Source organism: Orycteropus afer, unplaced genomic scaffold, assembly GCF_000298275.1.
Source record: "Orycteropus afer afer isolate SDZICR_OR568_19922 unplaced genomic scaffold, OryAfe1.0 scaffold00036, whole genome shotgun sequence".
NCBI classification, from domain to species: domain Eukaryota; kingdom Metazoa; phylum Chordata; class Mammalia; order Tubulidentata; family Orycteropodidae; genus Orycteropus; species Orycteropus afer.
Window position 1 is genome coordinate 1192604 of NW_006921623.1, and position 22719 is coordinate 1215322.

The window sequence follows — 22719 nt, forward strand, 5'->3', positions numbered from 1 at the left end:
AAGTAGATTGCCACTTCTTCCTTCCAAGGAGTGGCTGGTGGGTTTGAACCGCCAGCCTTCTGGTTAGCAGTCAAATGCCTTAGGTACTACGCCACCAGTACACAGAAGGTGCCCGATAAATACTTGTTGAATGAGGTTTCAGGAAGAGAGGCCCACTGTTTCTTAAATAAAAGATGATGATATGATGATCATAATGATGATAGTAACTAACATGTATTGAGCATTTAATTTGTGTTAAATGTTCTCTAAGTTTCACATGTATTTACACATTTATCAAAAACAAAAACAAACCCACTGCTATCAATCAAGTCAATTCCAAATCATAGCGACCCTTCCACTGGGTTTCCAGAGCTATAAATCTTTACAGAAGTAGATTGCCCCATCTTCCTTCCATGGAGTGGCTGGTGGGTTTGAACCACCAACCTACTGGTTAGGTACTACACCACCAGAGCTTCTTATTTACTCGTTTAGTCCTCAAAATTTTTATGTGGTAAATATTACTATCCCCATCTTACAAATGTACGAACTGAGACACAGAAAGGATAAATCATTAGCTACTAAGGGAAGAAGTAGGATGCAAAGTCTGGCTCTTAATAACCCCACTATACTGTGTGACAGGAGTTCTGGTAGCATAGTGTCTAAGGCACTTGACTGCTAGCCAGAAGGCTGGAGGTTCAAACCCACCAGCCACTCCTCGGAAGGAAGGTTGGGCAATCTACTCCGTAGTGATACTGCCTCAGCAGCCCAAGGAGGGGTCGCTATGAGTCGGGACCAATTCGATGGCACATAACAACAACAACAACATACTGTGTGACGGGGGTGGTGACGGACAGCCCTTAGAAGGTGAGAGAAGCTCAGGCAATGTGGAGGAGGCACAGATGTCACATTTGGGTTGTCAGTCAGACATGTTTGATGGAGAGGGACTGTGCAGAGGAGCTGTGTAGTCTGAGGGGTCTCCTCGCCTGCTGCATGCCCCCGGAGCAGACCTCCCTCAATCCTGGCTCCCTCTCTCAGGCCTTCTAGATGAAGGCTTGCAAGAGGAAGTGCACACTCCACCTCTTCCTACATGGAAGAGGGCCCTGTTACCTGGGTTCCTTCCCTCACCCAACACCCCCTCTGAAAGCCTCTTAATCTACCCTGCAAAGAAATAGGGAAATTCTCCCCACTCTCCATCCAGACCAGGCCAGAAGCTTGGATTCCAGTCCCTAAGCCTGGAAGTGGGGGTGGAGCGGTTCTTCAGCCCATCCCAGTCTTCCCAGATCCTCCCAAACTCCAAAACTCTGGGATCCCACCCTCAAGGACCCCAAATTCCATACTCCAAGAGCTCCCTTTGCCCACCCCCAGGGACCTACCCTGGCCCTGCTAACACATTCAGTTCTGGGCAGAGGAAAACAGCAGTGAGTCTGGGCTTACTCCTTACAGGTCCTCCCTGTCCCACCCACTCTGCTCATCACTGGGGCCAAAAGTGTAGGGGCTCTGGAGCACTTGCTTTGTGCCAGCCACTTTCCTCACTGCCACCATGGTGTTGCTCCTGGGACAGCTTAGAAGGCCACCCTGGAGAGACTCATGTCAATAGACAACAAGTGGGGAAGGGGCTGCCCGCCTGATGAGGATGGATTAATGGGAGGGGCCTTTGGGGTGCCTCAGCACTTACAGCTGGGAAAAGCACCCTCCCACCCAACGCCCACCCAGGCTGCTATCAGCAATCTCCCCTCCTGGCACTGGTGCTCTGAGGGTGAGGTCACTGCTGAAGATGCAACAAATGAGTGTCAGTCTGTGTCGCCAGGCCCTGAGCCCTGCCTGTCCCCACATCTGTGAGGGCATGAATGAAGGAGATTGGGTCAAATGGGCTTGGTGGGCCATTTCCCACTGCAGGCCCACCATGCCCTGGCACCAATCCCAAATGGCTCCTGGGAACTCACTCTCTTCCCCCACCCCACTCTCACCTATGGCCCAAGCTCTCACAACTGGCTTTTCCTGTTCCTGGCTTTGTGTGTCGAAAGTTCCCCAATTACGCCCACATTATCTCAGCCCTGGGCAGCCTCCAGCATGTTTGGGGGGTGGGGGACAGAAAGCACCTACTTATCCTGCTGGAGAGGACTTAGGGTTAGCTGCTCACCACTGGCCAGTCAGCAAGAGTGCTGGGCTTCTGCCCCACTGACCTCACTGTGGCATGGTATTTAGGGTGGGGCCCAGCTATGGGCTGTAGTCAGGGACTTGGACAGTTAGGGCCAGAAGGGACCATTGAAATTGGGACATCCAGCCTGCTCGTTTGACAGATGAGGAGAATGAATTCAGAAGGAAGAAGTGACTAGCCAGGTCCCCTTCCTCTGGGTTGGCCAAGCTAAAGGCAGAGCGGGGCTAGAACCCAGCTCTCCTGACTCCCAGCAGGGGCTTCTTCCACTGTACCCTTTCCAGCCTAGCAGTGTGCTCTGCATATGCAGATGTAAGATGTAGCTCTGACCAAGGGACCACCTTGAAGGCATGTGGATAGGTGTAGAAAAGTAAAAGCATCAGAGACAGGTGGGAAGCTTTCAGAGCATGGCAGGGACTGGCTTAGCAGGGCCAAAGCTATATTATTCAGCAAGCATTGAGTTCTTACTGCATGCTGGGCGCAGAGGCTACCACAGTGACCAGAACAGACCAGGCCTGTGCTTTCCTGGGGAACTTGCTGACCCGAGGCTTTGGAGTCCTCTGAGCAGACTGCCCTGCTCTCAAGCCCCCATCATGTAGAGAAGATGACTGTGAACCCAAACTCCCTTTGGGGACCATTTAGGCCATTTCCCTGCTGCTGGGTCAGTACAGGATCTGGCATTATTGACATTATTGACAGCACTCAATAAACTGAGTGAGTTGAAGTAAGGACGCAAGGACATGAAATGTGCAAATGTGTGGCCAAGGACACAGTTTGCAGGGAGCTCACAGAGCTCTGGGGTTAGCTGGAGGACTGTGCTGGAAGGCAGAGCCTAGTGCCAGGGCGTCTGCCTCAAGTTAGGGAGCTGAGCCAAGTTCAGAAAAGTTCAGGAAGCTCAGAGCCTTGGGAGTTCAAGCAAAAGACATTCTAGAAGGAATAAGACAGTCGATGGGGAGACCAGCGGGAATTTATTCAGTCATTCAATGCCACTGATCACTGCCTCCTTCTTGTAAATAAATACTTTCTTGACTTTTCCATTGCAATTTGTCTGGCAGCAAATATTTACTAAGCACCTACTATGTGCCAGATTCTTTGCTGAGCACTGGGGATACACAGATGAAAAAGACATAGACCTTGTCCTGGTGGGGGAGTCAGACCTGTAAATAACCACATCCAAGGCAGAAAAAAGCCATAATTGAGGGAGCCGGGTGGGACGTAATAGAAGTGGCTGAGAGGATTGAAGAGGCTTCCTAGAGGAGGTACCTCTAGGTGGAATGTCCATTCTAGGCTTAGGGAACAGCAAGAACCCAGAAGTGCTGCCCCAATAGGCTCTGTGCTCCTTGGGAGACCAGGACTGAATTGTTCCTTGATATGACCCAAGTGCCTAGAATAGATCCTGGAATATAGTCACTCCGGATATTGGTGGTTGAATAAATGGAAAGAAAAGTGGAGAGAGGAAGGAAACACAGAAACACGAGCTGTTCCAAGGATACACTGATAGGATTAGAAAACAGGGTGTATGGGGAAATGTGGACAAAAAGGTAAGGCCCGGATGGGCAAGAATGTTAAAGGCCAAGGTAGGCATTTAAACTTGATTTTGAAGGCAGGTGGGGTCAGTGAAGGCCAAGCCTTGTGCACACTCCTTCTGTCTGCCTAGCTGGGTAAGAAGGGCCAAACCTAGGCACCCTGGAGGTTGGGGGAGGACAGTGGAGGTGGCCCTAACAACTGTTACTGCAGCTCACACATTTACCAGAGTTTCCTGCCTCCTGATGCACTCTCTCATGCATTATGCCATTTGGTTCCCCTAGTTACACTGTGAGGCAGAGAGGATTGATTATCTGCCCCGTTTATCAGATGAGAGGACTGAGGCCCAGAGATAAAGCAAGCCCCAACCCCTAGGCTAGGCTCTACTTGAAGTTTGACCCTCCTCATTAAAAGCAAGGCTGTGGATGTATTTTTACTGATTTGGAGAGATATAATGTAAAGCAGCAGCTTATGGAACTATATGTACAGTATGATTCTGATTTTTTTTTGGGGGGGGGGAACTAGATGGTTGTATGTTTTCATTGTTGGTTGCCACTGAGTTAGCTCCAGTTTGTAGCAACTTTACATACAGCAGAACAAAATGCTGTCTGTCCTACAGCATCTCCATCATCATTGCTATGCTTGAATTCATTGCTGTAGCTATTGGGTTTGAACTTAGGGGGCTCATCTTCCAACACCATATGAGACAGTATTCTATTGTGACCCATAGGGTTTTCACTGGTTGATTTTTCAAAAGTAGATTGCCAGTCCTTTCTTCCTAGTTTGTCTTAGTTGAAAGCTCCACTGAAACCTGTCCACTATGGATGACCCTGCTGGTGTTTGAAATACTGGTGACATAGTTTCCAGCATCATAGCAACATGCAAGCCCCTGATGAGTTGTGGATGGTCATATGGATATAGAGAGAATCAAGAGTAGAGGTGGATATAGCCTATAAGATTATCAGTGCTATATCTGAATGGTGGGATCATGGGTTGTTGTCATTCCTTCTCAATATTTTTCCATTTTTGTCCAGTGTCTATACTTTTCACAATAAGCAATTATTGTGAAATAATTGAATAAAAATATTCAATTCAAAATAATTGAATAAAAAGCAGAATAAAAAGAATAATGACTGCTGTAAAAAAAAAGACAAGAGTACAGGGAGTTGGGGGTGAGGACTGTGCTTGTACTGACTGCCCTCTCCTGTCTCCCCATTCAGGTACACACACCCAGATGGTCCAGGTGAATGACTCCATGTACGGCTTCATTGGCACCGATGTAGTCCTGCACTGCAGCTTTGCCAACCCACTGCCCAGTGTGAAGATTACTCAGGTCACATGGCAGAAGGCCACCAATGGCTCTAAGCAGAACGTGGCCATCTACAATCCAGCCTTGGGTATCTCTGTGCTCCCTCCCTACCAAAAACGTGTGGAGTTCTTGCAGCCCTCCTTCACCGACGGTACCATACGCCTCTCTCGCCTGGAGCTGGAGGACGAGGGTGTCTACATCTGCGAGTTTGCCACCTTCCCAAAGGGCAATCGTGAGAGCCAGCTCAATCTCACTGTCATGGGTAAGCTGACCTGATCCCCTCCCTCCCTCCTTGCTCGTTCAGAATGGGCCCTTGCACCAGTAGCCCTCATGAGTGAAAGTCTACCCTGTTCTCTAACATATGGGGACTTGGCCATCCCAGTATGTGCCTCACTGGCCCCAGACATTCTCCTTAGGGAGGCATGGTTCTGCACCTCCCGACATGGTACTTCCAGTTCCTTCTAGCCCCAGTTAACTAGGGGCTGGGGACAGGGCCCTCAGCTTTGCACAGAGCCAAGTTGGAGCTCTACCATGCATGGGATACTTTGTAGGTGGCCAGGAAGCAAAGCATCAGGCACCACGTGGAAAGGAGCCACAGCAAATAATGGTATGGGCATGCCAAGACTTCAAAGAGACCTGTTTGACAGAAGGGGATGCAAACAGTAGAGCAGGAAGGACAGGTTAGAGATGAAGAATTCCCTGTGAGAATTTCTGGGAAGAGGCTTTGATGAAGCAGAGCTGAGAGAAGAGGACGGATGGGAAGGCAGGGCCTGTGCATCTTTGATGAGTTGGCAGAGTTGCTCCCATGGCTCTCTCTGGTTCCCCACAGCCAAACCCACAAACTGGATTGAGGGCACCCAAGCAGTCCTTCGAGCCAGGAAGGGGCAGGAGCACAAGGTCTTGGTGGCCACCTGCACCTCAGCCAATGGGAAGCCTCCCAGTTTGGTGACCTGGGAAACACGGCTAAAGGGTGAGGCTGAGTACCAAGAGATCCGGAACCCCAACGGCACAGTAACCGTCATCAGCCGTTACCGCCTGGTGCCCAGCCGGGAAGCCCACAAGCAGTCACTGGCCTGCATCGTCAACTACCACATGGACCGCTTCAGGGAGAGTCTAACCCTCAATGTGCAGTGTGAGCGGGCAAGGAGCCAGCTGGCCGGGCCTCTGGGCGGGTGTCCCCATCCCTTCCCACTATGTGCTTCTCTCCCTACTACTCACCCTTGTCATCCTCCTTCACCTCTCCTCTCCTGCTGCTCTCTCCTCCCTTCCTTCTCCCTTTCTCCCTTACCCCTGTCTCCTTCCTCTTTGTACTCTTCTTCCTTGGGAATCCCCTGTGCTCCTTCCCCACCTCCTCCCTTTTCTCATTCATTCTCTCCTCCTTTCTCATTCTTACTTCTGCTCTGAGCTTCTGTTACCTTCCTCTCCATCTCACTCTTCCCTCTCTTCCTGAATATTTCCATGTCCCTTCCTTCCATCCTTTCCTCCTCAGAAGCCCCCTTTTTCTAAGTCCTGTTCTCCTGACCTCACCCTCTTGAATCATCATCATCCCTTGCCCCACAGATGAGCCTGAGGTGACCATTGAGGGGTTTGACGGGAATTGGTACCTGCAGCGGATGGACGTGAAACTCACGTGCAGAGCAGATGCCAACCCCCCAGCCACCGAGTACCACTGGACCACGTGAGTGCCACACAGGTCACAGGGAGGCCCACCCACCCACCTCAGGAACATCAGGCAGGGTCTGGGCCCAGAGTTCTCTGTGAAGAGGGGAGGGGGCATGTAAGACCCTCCACCTGCATCCCTATGTCTGACACATCAGGGTCAGTGGGTGCCAGAGGGGGCTCCCTCATGATCTGCCACTCTTCCTCTCCCTAATAAAGAATTTTATCATTTCCCTTTGGTGATTCAGCCTGAGTCACTCCCACCCCAACCCCCAGTATTTATTTTTATCGAGGTGTCCCCAGGGAAGCTAGCTTTCTGGAACATCCCAGATCTCTCTTTGTTCCTATTCCTTTTCTTTAGCACTCCCAGATTCTCAGGGAAGGGGATCCAGTCAGCCCAGATGTCGATGTTCGTAGAGTGCTCTCCCCACCTCCCATCAGCCCATCCTTGGCTTCATGTCTCTGGGCCTGGCCCTCAGAAGTTCCTGTCTCTCCTTCAACTAGCTCTGATGGCATGGGCCAAGGTTCTTCCAGAGAAGAGTCAGGAACACACAGGAGACAGGGCTGTGGAGAAAGCCAAGAGAAAGGTTGACATGGTGACCAAAAAGCAGCTGCCTAGAATGAGTCTACCTCTTTTTCCAGGAAATAGAGGGCATTGGTCCACCCTACTTATTATGCTCTACTTCCTGGATCAAAGCTGCAGTGGGCAGGGCCTGCTTGCCAATTTCAGGGCTGTGGACCAAGAAGCTGGCTGCTAGGTCCATCAGTATAATAACTGTGGCACTTGGGATCAAGAGGAAGGAAAAAGGTGCCCTGTCCTCAAGACACTCCCCATCTGAAAAAGTCTGCAATAGGCCCAGCAAGAACACAAGATAGTGAAGTAGGACACAACTGTTATTAAACATGTCTCAGTTTTCCAAGTGGCTTTTAAAATACAGATTCCCAGGCCTTGGCCCAAAGGTCCTGGTTCAGTAGATCTGCTGTTGCGACCCAGGTGTCTGTGTTTTTAACCAGCTACCCAGGAGATTCTTATGTTGCCAGCCCAGCACTAGTCCAAGACCAACAACCAGGAACCATAAGTCATAGAAAGAGCACTGAGCCAGAAGTCCAGTGATTAAAGCTCTAGTTCCGCCACTTGCTAGCTGTATTTCTTTGGCCTTGAAAGTCAGCTTCCTCATCTGTTAAGTGGGACCAATCCCTGCTTGTCCAACTTACATTTTAGTCTTATAATAATCAAATGTGAAAATACTGAATAATATAAAACTGCCAAATATAAGAGATTATTGTATTTGTTACTGGTTTTACTCCTTCCATGAGAGACCCTACCTCAACAAAGGCTACTGGACTTAGAGCCAAGTGAGTGACACAGGGGTGGCTTCCTAGGGCTGAAGAGGATGGGGCCCTGGTAAAAGGGCAGAGGCAATAACCCTGTACTGTGTCCCCCAATCCCTGCAGGCTGAATGGCTCTCTTCCCAAGGGTGTGGAGGCTCAGAACAGAACCCTCTTCTTCAGGGGGCCGATCAACTATAGCCTGGCAGGGACCTACGTCTGCGAGGCCACCAACCCCATCGGCACTCGCTCAGGCCAGGTGGAGGTTAATATCACAGGTAAGAAGCTGCACCCTTCCCTGCCTCTTCCCACTCCCTGGTTTCTCCACTGCCTGTGCCTAACCTTTGGGTTGTGTTGTTGGAGGAAGTTTTGTTTGTCCTCTTCATGCTTTTCTGTGTCTCCTTTGAGCACTGGCTATTGGCAGCCCTTACTTTGCTTTTGTCTTTTCTCCATTTAAGGCTTGGTGTGTTTAAGGCTGTGGTTGAGACAGTCAGGGTGCCCCCAATGAGAGGAAGGGAGGAAGTCAGTACAATGTATAGCAATGCCATTTGAGGAGATGGAGCCTAGCCATGGATTGGCCAACAGAAAGCACCATGTGATGATGCCAGCTTGGCAGATGTGGGCTTGCACGGGGAGCCCCTTTCCTTTAAGTTCTACATGTGTGGGTCAGGATCCCTATATGGGCCCAATGGCAAGGCTTACCTCAAGCAGGGATACTTAGGGAAAGCAAGGATATAACCCAAACCCATGGTGGCTCTTTCTGTCCCATGACTGAACTACTATTTTCCCTCCATCTTTCTCTCTGTCATTATGGATAAGGAAGTTCCATCACCTGAGCTCTCAAGGCATAGGGAGAACAAAGGCTAGAATGTTCCAGGAAGATACTCTACAGGGGATGTGAAAGGAGCATGGGCTTTGGTATCAGACAAAGATGACCCTGGACCAACCCTCCTTTGTAAAATGAGCATAGTATGACCTGCCTTTAAGGGTTGTTGTCAGAATTATGCATAATGTAAGTCAAGTACCTGGCACATATCCATCTGTCAATAAATGGCCAATGGCGTGTTATTATTATCATGACTTCTATCACTCATCTATGCTAAGAAATTTAGAAGACAGCTACCCAGCCAACAGACTGGAAGGGAACCATATTTGTGCCCATTCCAAAGGTAATCCAACAGAATGCAGAATTTATCAAGCAGTATCATTAATATCACACACAAGTAAAGTTTTGTTGCAGATAATTCAAAAATGGTTGTAGCAGTACATCAACAGGGAACTGTCAGAAATTTCAGCTGGATTCAGAAGAGAATATGGAACAGGGGATATCATTGCTGATGTCAGATAGATCTTAGCTGAAAGCCAAGAATACCAGAAAGATGTTTACCTGTGTTTTATTGACTATGCAAAGGCATTTAACTGTATGAATCATAATAAATTATGGATAACATTGTGAAGAACGGGAACATTTTATTGTGTTCATGTGGAGCCTGTACATAGACTAAGAGGCAGTTGTTCAAACAGAACAAGGGGATACTGCATGGTTTAAAATCAGGAAAGGTGTGCATCAGGGTTGTATTCTTGTACGATTCTTACTCAATCTATATACTGAGCAAATAATCCAAGAAGCACACAGCATCAGGATTGGAGGAAGACTGCATGCAGCATCAGGATTGGAGGAAGACTCATTAACAGCTCGCAAAAAGACAAAACCTTGTGTGCTGAAAATAAAGAAGAGTTGAAGCACTTACTGATGAAGATCAAAGACCACGGCCTTCAGTATGTATTACAACTCAACATAAAGAAAACAAAAGTCCTCACAACTGGACCAATAAGCAACAACATGCTAAATGGAGAAAAGGTCGAAGTTGTCAAGGATTTCATTTTACTGGGATCCACAATCAATGCCCATGGGCGCAGCAATCAAGAAATTAAATGACGTGTTGCGTTGGGCAAATCTACTACTAAAGATCTCTTTACCATGTTAAAAAGCAAAGATGTCACTTTGAGGACTAAGTTGCACCTGATCAAAGCCATGGTATTTTCAATCACCTTATGTGCATGTGAAAAATAGACAATGCATAAGAAAGACAGAATAAAAATTGATGCCTTTAAATTATGGTATTGGTGAAGAATATTAAATATACCACGGACTGCAAGAACTAACAAATCTGTCTTGGAAGAAGTATAGCCAGGATGCTCCTTAGAAGTGAGGATGGCAAAATTTTGGTACTTTGGACATGTTATCAAGATGGACCAGTCCTTAGAGAAGGGATATCATACTTGGTAAAGTAAAGGGTCAGCCAAAAAGAGGAAGATTCTAAATGAGGTGGATTGACACAGTGGCTACAACAATGTGCTCTAGCCCAACAATTGTGAGGATGGTGCAGGACCAGCCAGTGTTTCATTCTATTGTATGTAGGGTCACTATGAGTCAGAACTGACTCGACAGTACCTAACAACAACAATGATCATTATCATTACTATTTAATGGAAGGATCAGAACAAACTGATAGCGGGATAACTGCCATCACAACTTCCCAACTGGAAGAGGGAATGTCTTTAACATTGTAACACTGAGTGAACTGCAGAGTGAGAAAGTGACAGAAAGAGCTGCCAAGGATGAGAAGTGATATCGTGCTGCTGCTGAAGACAGGAAGTGACATTGGAGGGTTAGTGTAACGCACAGGGGCTGACCTTAGGGAGGTGCTGGGCAAGGCTCAGGAGCACAGGAGCTTGGGTGGTGGTTACCAGGCTCCAGTCATAGGGCTTGGGCAAGCCTTGGGGATTCATTAGATCTTCTGTCTCGTTTGTGGGAACATTCAAGGCACAGCTACAGAAAGAGTAGCCCAAAGCTGTCCAGAGGCTAACCCTAACCTGTCCTCAGGGCCACTCTGTCACCTCTCTCACCTAGGCAGGGAGCAGTCACTTGCTATTTTCTTCACCTCCCTGCCGTTGGCTCCAAGACTATTTAAGGGAGAAGTGTCAGGCTTAGGGCCTGGGAAAAACTGAGCAGCCCCTCTCCCAAGCTGGGTTTGGGGATTCCTACAGGTTGGCAGGCTGTGGTTTGAGGGTAGAATCACAAACTTGTGCCTTACTGAAGGAGGTTTGAGCAAAGCTCAGCAAGAACCTCATCAAGCCTGAGCCCTGATCCTGGGGCCAGGGAGCAGACACAGTTGAGGTGGGCAGAACAGGCCGATGCTGTCTCATTAGGATAAGTCATAAAAGAGCATGTTCACCCTTCAGGGAAGCAGTGTCACAAAAGGGCTGGCGTAGACTTGGCCTGAGTGTGTTCACATACTGGCTTGCCCTAGCTGTGTGGCCCTGAGCAAGGCCTTCACCTCTCTGAACTTCAGCTTCCTAATCTGTAATATGAGGATAATTATACTCATCTCAGGCTAATTGTGATGGTGCAAGGAGATGTGCTTGCAAAATATATATTCACTTCTTGGCATATAGTAAGCCCCCTCTGCATGGTGATATCGTCCCCCTAATGGTGGGCCACCAACACCACCACCACATCCCCCTCTGTCACCCAGGCTTTCCAGGTAACTGCTGATTAGCAGATCAGGGAGGAGGCCAAGAAACCTAAGAGCAACTTTCTCTTCTTGACCCAACTCCCAGCATGACCAGGCAGGTCACAGGCATAGGCCCAGCAGGTTTATGGGGCTAAGTGGTGCTGCCTAGCCCCAGAGGCAGGGCTAGGGCAGGAAAGCCAGGGAATCCATTCTCCAAAGATCAGGAGGATACAGGACCTTTTATAAGGGTGACTCTGTTGATAGCCCAGCTAGGCAGCAGCCAAAGAAGACTAATGCTTGCTGAATCACTGATGGACTCAGAGCTGTTAGCTGCCCTCCCAAGGGAGGGTCTCTCAGCCCCATCAGGAGGACTCAGCCAGCCGAGTCCTCTTCAGGGCTGTTTGTTCTTACACTTACAGGCAATTTCCAAGCAGCAGCCAAGCTCACAAACCTTCATCCCACGTGAGCTAGCGCCCACCACATTCTCCAGGGGGGGCCACCCCACAGGGCACGGCCAAATCCTGAATTCCAGGCCCCACTCGTCCACAGGGAATGCATGAGCGAGAGGGATAAGTGGAAATTTAATTTTTCATTCTGGCTATCTGCTCAGGTAATAGCTTTGCCCCGGGCGCATCTGAAGAGGGAAATGAAGAGCAGCTGGGGCAGGGGTAGAGAAGGTATGCAGCGGGTGCTCACTGAAGAAACAGACGTGGCTGAGCGGTACACAGTATGCAGGGCTGGCCGCACCACTGCACAGGTGCACTTTGGATCCAGTTTCTCTGGGCCCCAGGTCCTAGGCAAGCTCCACACCACTCTTACAGGTGGTATGGGTGGGCACCAAGAGCCTCCTGAACCAGCACTTATACAGACAGGGTGGGAGCAACAGGCTTTACTCTGACCGAGAGAGTACAGGCCAACTTTGGAGAAGGAAGCACTTGAGTTGTTCCTGCAAAGATGAGTGAGTAGGCGAGAATGGAAGGTTGGGGTTCCCAAGCAAGGAACCATATGGAAGAAAAATGCCTGGAGCTGAGCAGGCAGCAACATAAGGAACATAGCCTTTATTCTGTTGGCAAAGGGGAGCCTCTGAAGGGTTTTTAGCAGAGAAGAGTAATCTGAGGCTATATGGGTAAAAAAGGCCCAGCCAGGTACCAAGAGACCACTCAGGAGCTGTCACAGCAAGTGACCCAGGCCCAGGCTGTGGGGATGAGAGAAAGGAAGAGATGAGCCCAATTGAATCTATGCATATATTTCCAAGGTGCCCAGGGCCCTCCCGGAAAAAAAAAAAAAAAAAACATTTCAGCAGCCGTATACCAAGGAGCAGTTTGGCCTAGGAGTCACAAGACAAACCAATGGACTGCCCCTGCCTTCTTCCTAGGGGGATGGGGTGGAGTGCCCCTGGGTGTAGCCTTAACCAAACTAAAGAGGCCAAAGGAGGCAGCAGCTATCTCTGGACTGAGGATATCAAGAGGAGAGTATCAAGACCTCTCTGGCCAGGACCCAGCCTTCCACCACCCCCAGGACTCCCAGAAGCATGGCAGGAAGGCCACTGTATGTTCTGTCCCAATTTCCCAGTAAGCCTTGGGACTCATCTGTTCCTCACCAAAGAGGACAGTAACAAGGTTTGTCCATCAGGCCAGCAGTTCTTCAGACTGAGGTGGTGGGTCTTTCAAGGATAGCGTCTCTCTAGAAAGGGATGTGTAGCTCAAGAGTGTGCATGACTCTGAGCATTTTAACAGGACCAAGAGTGCAAATAGGAACCTGTGGCTGTGCCTCTGGGAGGATTCCATTCTCCTCCAGCTTGACAAGGCCCTGCCCTCCTCTGATGGTCTGACGCCAAGCACAGCTGCTGCAGCTGCAGGAGGGCTTCCAGAGTTTGACCTCCTGCCTTCCCACTGTCCCCATGGCCAGCTGCATTGCACACTGGGAGGTGTAGTTCTCGTAGCCTAATCCTCGGATGCTAGAGCATTTCCTGCTTGAGGAAGCGCTGGGCATTTGTTTTGACCTCAAACCTTCTCCAGCTCCTAGGTCAAAACTCCGTATCCTAATCCTTCAACTCCACTTTAGATTCCTGCAAAACCCATCCACCTCCTTGACATCCCCCTCCCTACCCGCATCAGGGAACCAGAGCCACAAGGAATGCAGAGTCCCCACTCCCCCACCCCATGGCCCCAACCAGTCTGGGATCCCAGAGGGGAGGCTACAACCCTTCTGAAACAGGAGCCAGGCTGTCCCTTTTGTAAGAGAGAAGCAGGCTGGGCCCATGCCAGCAGCGCCAATGACCCCACCACCCAGCTCTTCTCCCAGCTGCGGCCCTGAGGCTCCGTTCCTGGCACAGAGACAAGAACTACTGGCTGAATGTGACAGCTGGTGCGGGGGGGTGGGTAGAGGAGAGGATGCTCCATCCCACACCAACAGCCCCCTCTGTTTGTGGATAAATTAGGTTCCCATACCTATTCCTTTCTTCCAGGCCCTCACTTAGCATCTTCACTCCAAACTCTCCAAGGCCAGAAGATCATCTTAGCCATACTTCTGCATCTCAACAGACCTGACTTTAAAGTAGCCAGAATATACTAGGGTTCCTCCCTTTGGTCGTGAAAGATCCCCATGGAAGAATAAACCTCCTTAGGATTTTTTTTAAAAAGTTAAACAGTAGGGCTTGAAGGGGAAAGAAACAGTATAATCTGATGCCCACTCCACTCCAATCACCAGCTCCAGTGAAATTAGATTGTTCTTGGTTTCCCCTTTGTGTTCTATGTATGCATTTAGTGAGTATCTCCTGAATAGTTGCTCTGCGCAGAACAGGGCTTGCCTCTAAGATGGAGCCTTGCCCTTATAGAATGTATTCTTTCATCCAACAAATACTTCTTGAACTCCCACCACATGTCAGGCAACCTAGGTGCATGGAATACATCAGCGAATAAAATAAAGCCCTTGTCCTTCTAGAGCTTACATTTTAGCACAGCCAGGCAGACAAACACTAGATAAAATACATTTTAGAAATCGTGTCATAATTTTGAAGGTGATAAGTACTATGGAGAAAAGAAGAGCAGGGTAAGGGAGAGTCAAGAGTGAGGGTGAAGGGGCCATCACCAAGGAAAGTCTTGATGACATTTGAGCCAAACCCTAAGGGAGGTGAAGGAGTGCGACATGGGACACCTGGCGAAGCACCTTCCAGGGTGAGGATCAGCCAAGTCAAAGGCTGTGAGGCGGGAGTGTGCCTGGAGTGGAGAGAGCCAGTAAGAAAGCAGGAGATGAAGTCAGAGGTGAAGGGAACCGGCAACTGATCATGTAGAACATTTTAAGTGCTACAGATTTCACTTTTACTCGGAGTGAAACAGGGAGAGCCATTGGAGGGCTCTGAGCAGAGAAGCGCTATGATGTGACTCACATTTTAATAGGATCTCTCTGGCTACTGTGTTGAAAATAGGCTATAGAGGAAAAGAAGGGGACCAGGCAAGCCAGTTAGACTGATTTGTAATCATCCAGAGGATGGTGGCTTGGACCAGGGTTGTAGGAACGGAGATGGGTTCTAGATTTGCTTTCAATTAGAATTTACAGAGTAGTTTGGAACACAAGCCATACCTGTGAAACAAGTAACAGAGTAAATAAACTCTACCATTCTGTGATTGGTGGGGTCCAAAATATTCACTCCAGTCAAGTGAAACGTATGAGAGCTTTATTTTTCATTTGGTCTCTGGGGCCACAAAAAACACAAAAATAAATATAGTGGAACTTATATTGTACACAACTATAGCACACTGAATTGAGTCGATCCCAAATTGTGAGGCTCCCACTTCTAAAACCCTTTCCTCATGCCTGCAGAAGGGAAGAACTGCAGCCTCCCCCTATTTGAAAACAGGCAGAAGGGGCAAAGCCAATCACAGTAGATCCTAGTTTGCATTTTTTGTAAAGTGTTTTTATTGCCAGCTTTACTGTAATAATCAGCATATGATTGATGGAACAGTAATGACAATTGCGTAAACCACAATGAGAGGTACAGACCATTAGGATGAAAAAAAATCTAATGAGAAAAAGATACGTGTGAGCTGGAGAAAAGAAGGCTGTGTGAAGAAGGGACTGAAGAATTGAAATAGGCAGGGGCAAGAGGAAAGGCTTTCTTGGCAGGGTGAACAGCATGAGCAAAGGCAGTCAGGAATCAACTTACAAAGCAAGGAAAGTAAGCTGGCCAAACCCAAGATAAAATGATCGGATGGGAAGCTTTGAAAGCTAGACTGGCCTGGTCCAACAGGCGGTGGGGAGTCATTGATGGTTAGAGGGAGTAGCAGTGTCTACACAGTGAAAATTAACTTGGTCTCTGTAGATGGGATGACTAAAGGGCAAAAAACCAAACTCACTGCTGTCAAGTCAGATCCAACTCATAATAACCAACACTTCCTTGGGTTTCCAAGGCAGTATCACTACGGAAGTAGATTGCCCAGCCTTCCTTCCGAGGAGTGGCTGGTGGGTTTGAACCGCCAGCCTTCTAGTTAGCAGTCAAATGCCTTAGACATTACACCACCAGAGCTCCCAGCAGAGGCCAAAGGAAGGTGAGAGATTCAGGAATCTATTACAACAGTAAAACAAGGCACAAAGTAATGAGATATTGAATAGGAAGGGTTAACAAAAACTGATCTTGATCTAAGAGATGAAGAAGGAAGAGTCAGAGGTCAATGAGAGTCTGATTTGGAAGAGTGAACAAATGGTGGGTCAGGGGCAGAAACAGGGGAGTTGTGGTGTTTAATGAAGGTTTAGAGAAAAGATGGTGAAACAGGTTGGAACAGATGGCTTTTGAGGTGGTGGTGAGAATTCCAAATGAGAGTATGCTAGAGAAGAGTTTTCAGAATACCTCTGAATATTTGTCCTATAAGGTGGCCTGTGGTACAGTGCCTACAGTATTTAACTGCTAACCACAAGATTGGTGGTTCAAACACCAGCCACTCTGCAGAAGGAAGACAGAGCAGTCTACTTCTGTAAAGATTTACTACCTCAGAAACCCAGTGGGAGTTGCTTTGAGTTGGAGTCAACTCGATGGCAGTGGGTTTGGTTTGGGTTTGGTAAGGTGGTCCTGGAGGCAGTAGAGGTGAGGGTTCATACTCAAAACAATTGGGCAACACTGAATTTTGCATGTCCCTTTCACAGGTTCAGTATGTGTGAGAAGACTAAGGGCTCTGAGGCTTTGTTTAAACCAACTGTTTACAGATGTATTTGACTCTAGTATTTTTGCTGATCCTCTGAACTAACGGTTTGAGGTTCCATAGGCTGCAATTTGGGAAATGCTGTCCATGAGACCTCAGAGTTGAGTGAGAGTCCTAACATGAGATGGTTTGGGAACTCAGTGATAAAGGTAACTCAGGAAACTGAGACTAGATCCATCACTAGGAAAGAAAGCCTAGGGTAAAACAGGACCCCTAGTGAGGCAACTGGGGCACTGAGAAAGCCCAGCAATGGAGCCAGAGAAAACACACAGTGGAAGACCAAGATCCTGTCTTGGAAGGCAGGGAGAACTTTTCAGAAAAGAAAGGCCAGCTCCCTCCACCTGGGCACCTTTGTTGTCTTCTTGGCCTCTCCAACTCCTTGCCATCCTTCAAGGTTTGACTTAACTCACTTCTCTTCCAAGAAGCCTTTTTCAACTCCAGGTCACAGTGTTCTTCCCCTTCACTCCTGTGGCACTTCACTGCCCATTTCCTTGATGTTTGCATGATACTTTGTGTTTAAGAGTGGCATTTGAACCCACGATTAGGCTATGATTAGCATAATAGATGCTCAGTACACGTTTGCTGATTGAATGGATGGGTGGATGGATGAATGGATGAAGGCACGTGTAGAGAAGAGGAAAATTCAGATTTGGAGTGAGAATTGACAAGGGGGCAGGCAGGGTGAAAGTGTGCAAGAGGTTCCTGCCAGCTGCCTCTGGAACACCCTTAAAGAAGCAGCTCCTACCTCATGGGGAGCAGGTGTGCAGCCCTGTTATGGGCAGTAAACAAATGGGGACCTGGTGAGCCAGGAGAGGCTTGAAGTTCCAGGGAGCTGATTCTGGAGGTAGGCAGTCAGAACACATTTGTTGTTGTTGTTATGTGCCGTCGAGTTGGCCCCGATTCATAGCGACCCCTCCTTGGGTTTCCGAGGCAGTATCACTACGGAAGTAGGATTGCCCAACCTTCCTTCCGAGGAGTGGCTGGTGGGTTTGAACCGCCAGCCGTCTGGTTAGCAGGCAAGTGTCTTAGCCACTATGCTACCAGCGCTCCCGTCAGAACACATAGGCATCCATTTAATAAATATTTACTGGGCAGCTACTCAGCGACCTGTACTGAGGACACAGTGGTAACAAGTGGGGAGCTGAGTCTTCAGTGGTTTTGCTTCTCTCTTGCCAACCCCCACGTGTGCAGAGGCCAGGAATGGAACACTGGGTGGTCCCAGTTAAGCCATGTGACTTTGGGCAAACTGCTTCCCCTTCTTTGGGCCCCAGGGTTTTAGAGACATTAGTGCTTCCAGCCTGAACTCCGGGAAGGCCTTTCCTCTTCTCTTCTAGTATCTCTACCCTGTCCCTGCTTGCTGCAGATGAGCTATGAGCACACACACACACACACACACATACAACACATGCACACGCATGGGCCAGCTCTACCTCTGGGAGGAAGGATGAACTCCTAGGAGAACTTGATGCTGGCGGAGTGAGTGATGTTGAGTCAGGGAATGAGCTGGCGGGAACAAGCTCCCAGGGGCTGAAACATATGCCCAAACTAACCCTTTTACTTTGGCCTGAAAAGTGGAAGAGAGAGAAGCCCAGATCAGCCTTCTGGGCTTGCCCTGGAGACCTGCTGACCTGGACTCCCAAGGCTGGCTGTGGTCTCCGGTGCCACCCTGTGGTGGTGCTGGGAACTACCTCCCCTAGCCTTACCTTGGGACCCCTTTGGCCTCTGACATGGCTTCACACACCTTCCCAGGCTGGAACAGTACTCTGGTCAGGCCCGTTAGCAAAGAAAGTTGCCCACTCAGCCTTCTGTCCACTCCCACCTGTTTCTTTTTTCTTTTTTTCACCCTTCCTACCTCCTTGTCTCCACTATCCTCAGTACAAACACATTCATCACACAGTGACCACAGTGTGAGCCACTGTGTTGCTCTCCTGTATGTAATTGTATATTCTTCCTTTGCTGGATGCACACATGCTTTCACTCCCCCTTTCTGCCCTGCCTACCAGCACCCCACAATGCTGCTGTCTTCTGCTGGCAGCATCCCTGGCCCCACCTTGCCTTGCAGGGCCAGACCGCAACCAAGAACCACAGCCCTTATTTCTTGCCACCTGATTAGTACTCACAGGGCACCTGCTGGGCCAGTACCTGGGAACCCATTCTTCTCCCTATGCCTGAGGAGCAGACAAAATCAGGCATGGAGCACCCAGCCTCCCCCGGGCTTGAACTAAGTCTAGGAAACTAGTAACTAGAGCCAAGTGTTGGAGCACTGTGCCCACCAGATGTTAAGCAGAAAAACAGTGGTGACTCTGCACAGGCTTTGCATGTAAGAGAGTCAACTCATTGGCTGCGTGGCCTTGAGCAAGTTATTTAACCTCTCCAAACCCCACTTCCTCCTTAAATCAAGTTGGTGGTATGCCTACCTCTGAGAGAGCTGGGAGCCACAGTATTGCACAGGGCATGGCCTCTAGTAGGTGCTGAGACGGGACTGCACAGGTATCTCCTGGACCTCTGGTGGGCTAAGCCCGGCTAGCACTTCATCTAAGGAGATGACTTTCTCCTCAGAGAAAGAAGCTGTTGTTCTTCTGCCTCTCTCTTCCCGCTCTAACTACCTATGCTGCAGTTTGTTGGGGCTCCTAGAGGGGTGGGGGCCGAGGGGCCCGGGAATGGAGCTTCTCGGACTGGGCGTGCCTATGCACAGCCTGTCCTCACGCCTTCAACCCGCCTCCTGGCCTTTCCTTCCCCTCTCTCCCTATGGCCTGCCCCAGAAGAAGACGCTGACATTGTCCCCCTCCATCTCTTTTCCTCATCCAGAATTCCCCTACACCCCGTCTCCTCCCGAACACGGGCGGCGCGCCGGGCCTGTGCCCACGGCCATCATTGGGGGCGTGGTGGGGAGCGTCCTGCTGGTGCTGATTGTGGTCGGCGGGATCGTGGTCGCCCTGCGCAGGCGCCGCCACACCTTCAAGGGCGACTACAGCACCAAGAAGCATGTGTATGGCAATGGCTACAGCAAGGCAGGCATTCCCCAGCACCACCCACCCATGGCCCAGAACCTGCAATACCCTGATGACTCTGATGATGAGAAGAAGGCTGGCCCGCTGGGGGGAAGCAGCTACGAAGAAGAAGAGGAAGAGGAGGGTGGTGGTGGAGGCGAGCGCAAGGTGGGAGGCCCCCACCCGAAGTACGACGAGGATGCCAAACGGCCCTACTTCACGGTGGATGAGGCAGAGGCCCGTCAGGATGGCTATGGGGACCGGACTCTGGGCTACCAGTACGACCCTGAGCAGCTGGACTTGGCTGAGAACATGGTTTCTCAGAACGACGGGTCTTTCATTTCCAAAAAGGAGTGGTACGTGTAGCCCTCTCTCCAGAGCCTCTTGTCTGCACTCACTTCTCTCCAGCCCCCACCCGCACGCCCCCTGCCCGTCCCCGCAGCCCACTCCTGGAGAGCTCACCAAGACTCACCAAGCTGCCCAGAGCCAGCCCCAAACTCCTGGGGAGCGAGGGGAGCCCAGGGCAGACACTACTTGGCTTTGTTTTTTTTATTTCCTCCCTTGCCCTGCCCTTCCCGATGGTGTTGTGTTCGCCTGTGGCTTTGGTGTTGCTGTACCTTTCCTTTCCTGTCCCCAGCCGCCTGCCCTCTGTGCAGGGAGCCCTGTTCTCGTCTTGTGTTCCTGGGCGTCCCTCCAGGGTTTGGGGAGCCAGCCCTCCCCGCCCCCCAACACTGGAATTTATTTGTGTTCTCTTCATTGGGGGTGGAGGGCTAAGGGGACCTGTTGAGGAAAAACCCCGCCCCGCCTCCAGTCGCTGCTCCTCCTTTCCCAGGGAGAGAGAACCAATCCCCACAAACGCTGACCCAGCCGGGGTTGGACCCCTGGTCTAATCAGCGGTTGTTCCCCAGAGGCGGGGGTGGGGAGGTATCTTCTCCAAAGCACCCAGGGGCGTCTTGTTTGCTGAGTGAATCAACTTGAGGTCCCCACCTGGGCCTTGGGCAATGTGTTTGCTAGTGAGGATGGTTTTACACTTTTTCCCCTCATTGGCCTATAGAGAGTTCTGTTGGCCCAGCCCTGGCGTGTCCCTCCTCTTTTGCCCCTTGCATCTATACCCACACACAGTGGGCCTGCAGGGTGGATTCTGCCTACACTTCCTATCCATCTACACAACACACATACAGACATGCACACCCCACTCATGACTGTCCTGCCCTCCTCTGGGGTCACATCCCTTATCCAGGCTGACACTGCCCAAGGCTCATCCTCTCTGCACCACCCCGCTCCCCTTCCCAGCTGAGAATGGGGGCAGCCTTTAGAAGCTTCTAGGGTGGCTAAGACTAGATCCCCTGATGCCTCGGCCCTAGGATCTCAGATCTGGCCCCAAACTGCCTATTACAGCACAGAACTTTCTCGAATTTCTCTCTTATCTATCAAGTGCTAGCAACTCTTGATTCTCTTGGGGAGGAGAGGAGTCAGGGCTGGGACCCCAGTGAGGGAAGGACCTCCAGGAGTTGGAGGTGAAGAAGTGTCATGTGGAGGACGTGGAGTAGGAAGCCATGGGGGAGAAGCTGTCTGGCAGCCTGTGGTCAAGTTTGGTAGGCTCCGATGATAACAGACTGATGCCTCTCACCCTTAGGCCACAACAGATGTTGTTATGGACTTACCAGAAAGTGCAAGGGGTGGGGAAACCAGGGATCATGAGTCAGAACCCTCTACTCTGCCACAGTCAGATGTCCCTGGTCCCCATTCTGGGATGAAGGGAGGACTCTGGAGAAGCCCTCCCTTTGAATGCAGATTCCCCTTCTTGGATGGGACTCTGGGTGCCCTGCCAATCACCCATGACTTGGGCTTCCCATCTGTACAATGGAGAAAGGCTCCCTCCCAGCCTTTCTGTACCCCCAGCTCAAAGTGCCTCAATTCTTCCATCTGCCCACCAGACTCCCCCAGCACTCTAGATGGGCATACTAGTGGGAAAGACCCCTGGGATGGGAAAGGCAGGATCCAAGGACCCTGTCATGCCTGCCCACTAGATTCCAGTTAACTCAGCCCAGGGTGTGAAGGGCTCCATGGGATGGCAAGTGTTGGGATGGGGGGGGAGGCAGAACACTCTGTGCCCCACGGGCACTACCTTGCCCTACCCTACCATAGGCTTCCCAGAGGAGCTGCCCAGCCACCCACACTACTACTCCCTCCCTGGTGCTGCTACTTGAACCCCCAGCCAACTCCATCTCTGCCCTGGCAACCCTGGGCCCACCTACTGGATTACCCTTGCCCAGCTACCATTGCCCTAGCCCCAGCCAGGCCGCCCAGTAGCCACGTAGCAGAAGTCTGAAGCCATGCCAGCCCTGGGGCGGCTCTCCCCTTTTGGCATTGGGGGTACTGGGTGGGGTAGAGTTGGGGAAGAAAATTCTGGGGTCTTTCTAGTTACAGGGCAGAGAGAAGTGAAGGAGCTGGATCCAGAGAGCCTCCTGGGCTGCTGCAAGCAGTATTAGTGTCCCCCCACAGGGCAGAGGACCCTTTCCATGTTGCATCACTGCCCTATACCACCTTATATCACCTCCTCTGGCCCCTATGCTTGGTCCTCTTGCCCCCAAGCAGAAGGCAATCCCAGAGGCCTGCCTGATAGAGGCATTCTGTATCCCCTTGAAATTAAGAGACTGAAAGGACGACTCCTCCTATATCTCCCCCTCCTTACCCTGCACTGCCACCCCTACTCCTCATTATATGATGGACTTAGGAGGCCCCTGGGCCTAGCCAAAGCACTAAGTCACCCTTAAGACATCTCTACAACCTCCCCCCAAGCAAAGCACAAATTGTGGGGCCCACAGAGTATAGGCCCAGGAGCTGAGCAGTAGCATGCCCACCCCGGACATCTGCTTCCCTGGGCCAGGGGCAGATTATCTAATAAGCAAGGTATGCATGGACTTACTTGTGCTTACTTACTAATCTGTATTGAGCGGTTTCACATGGATTTCACCACATCTAAACCCATGTGAAACTTCATTACAGATTCATAAGTAAGCACAAGTAAGCCTGTGCATATCTTCCTTATTGAGTAATC

At 50.2% G+C, this 22719-nt stretch overlaps 1 protein-coding gene across 1 annotated transcript; it reads left to right on the plus strand.

Annotated features, from left to right (window-relative positions):
• Positions 1-3686: 3686 nt before the first annotated feature.
• On the plus strand, positions 3687-20024 carry NECTIN1 (nectin cell adhesion molecule 1). Its single transcript, XM_007936583.1, has 6 exons — positions 3687-3711; positions 4879-5229; positions 5797-6099; positions 6528-6645; positions 8082-8233; positions 19477-20024. Exons 1-6 carry the CDS (start codon positions 3687-3689, stop codon positions 20022-20024), a joined length of 1497 nt encoding a protein of 498 aa, XP_007934774.1.
• Positions 20025-22719: the final 2695 nt, after the last annotated feature.

Coding starts and splice junctions, on each gene's coding strand:
- NECTIN1 (XM_007936583.1), top strand. CDS start 3,687: ATGGGCAAGAATGTTAAAGGCCAAG. Junction 3,712..4,878: donor CAAGAATGTTAAAGGCCAAG/GTAGGCATTTAA, acceptor CTCCCCATTCAG/GTACACACACCCAGATGGTC. Junction 5,230..5,796: donor GCTCAATCTCACTGTCATGG/GTAAGCTGACCT, acceptor GGTTCCCCACAG/CCAAACCCACAAACTGGATT.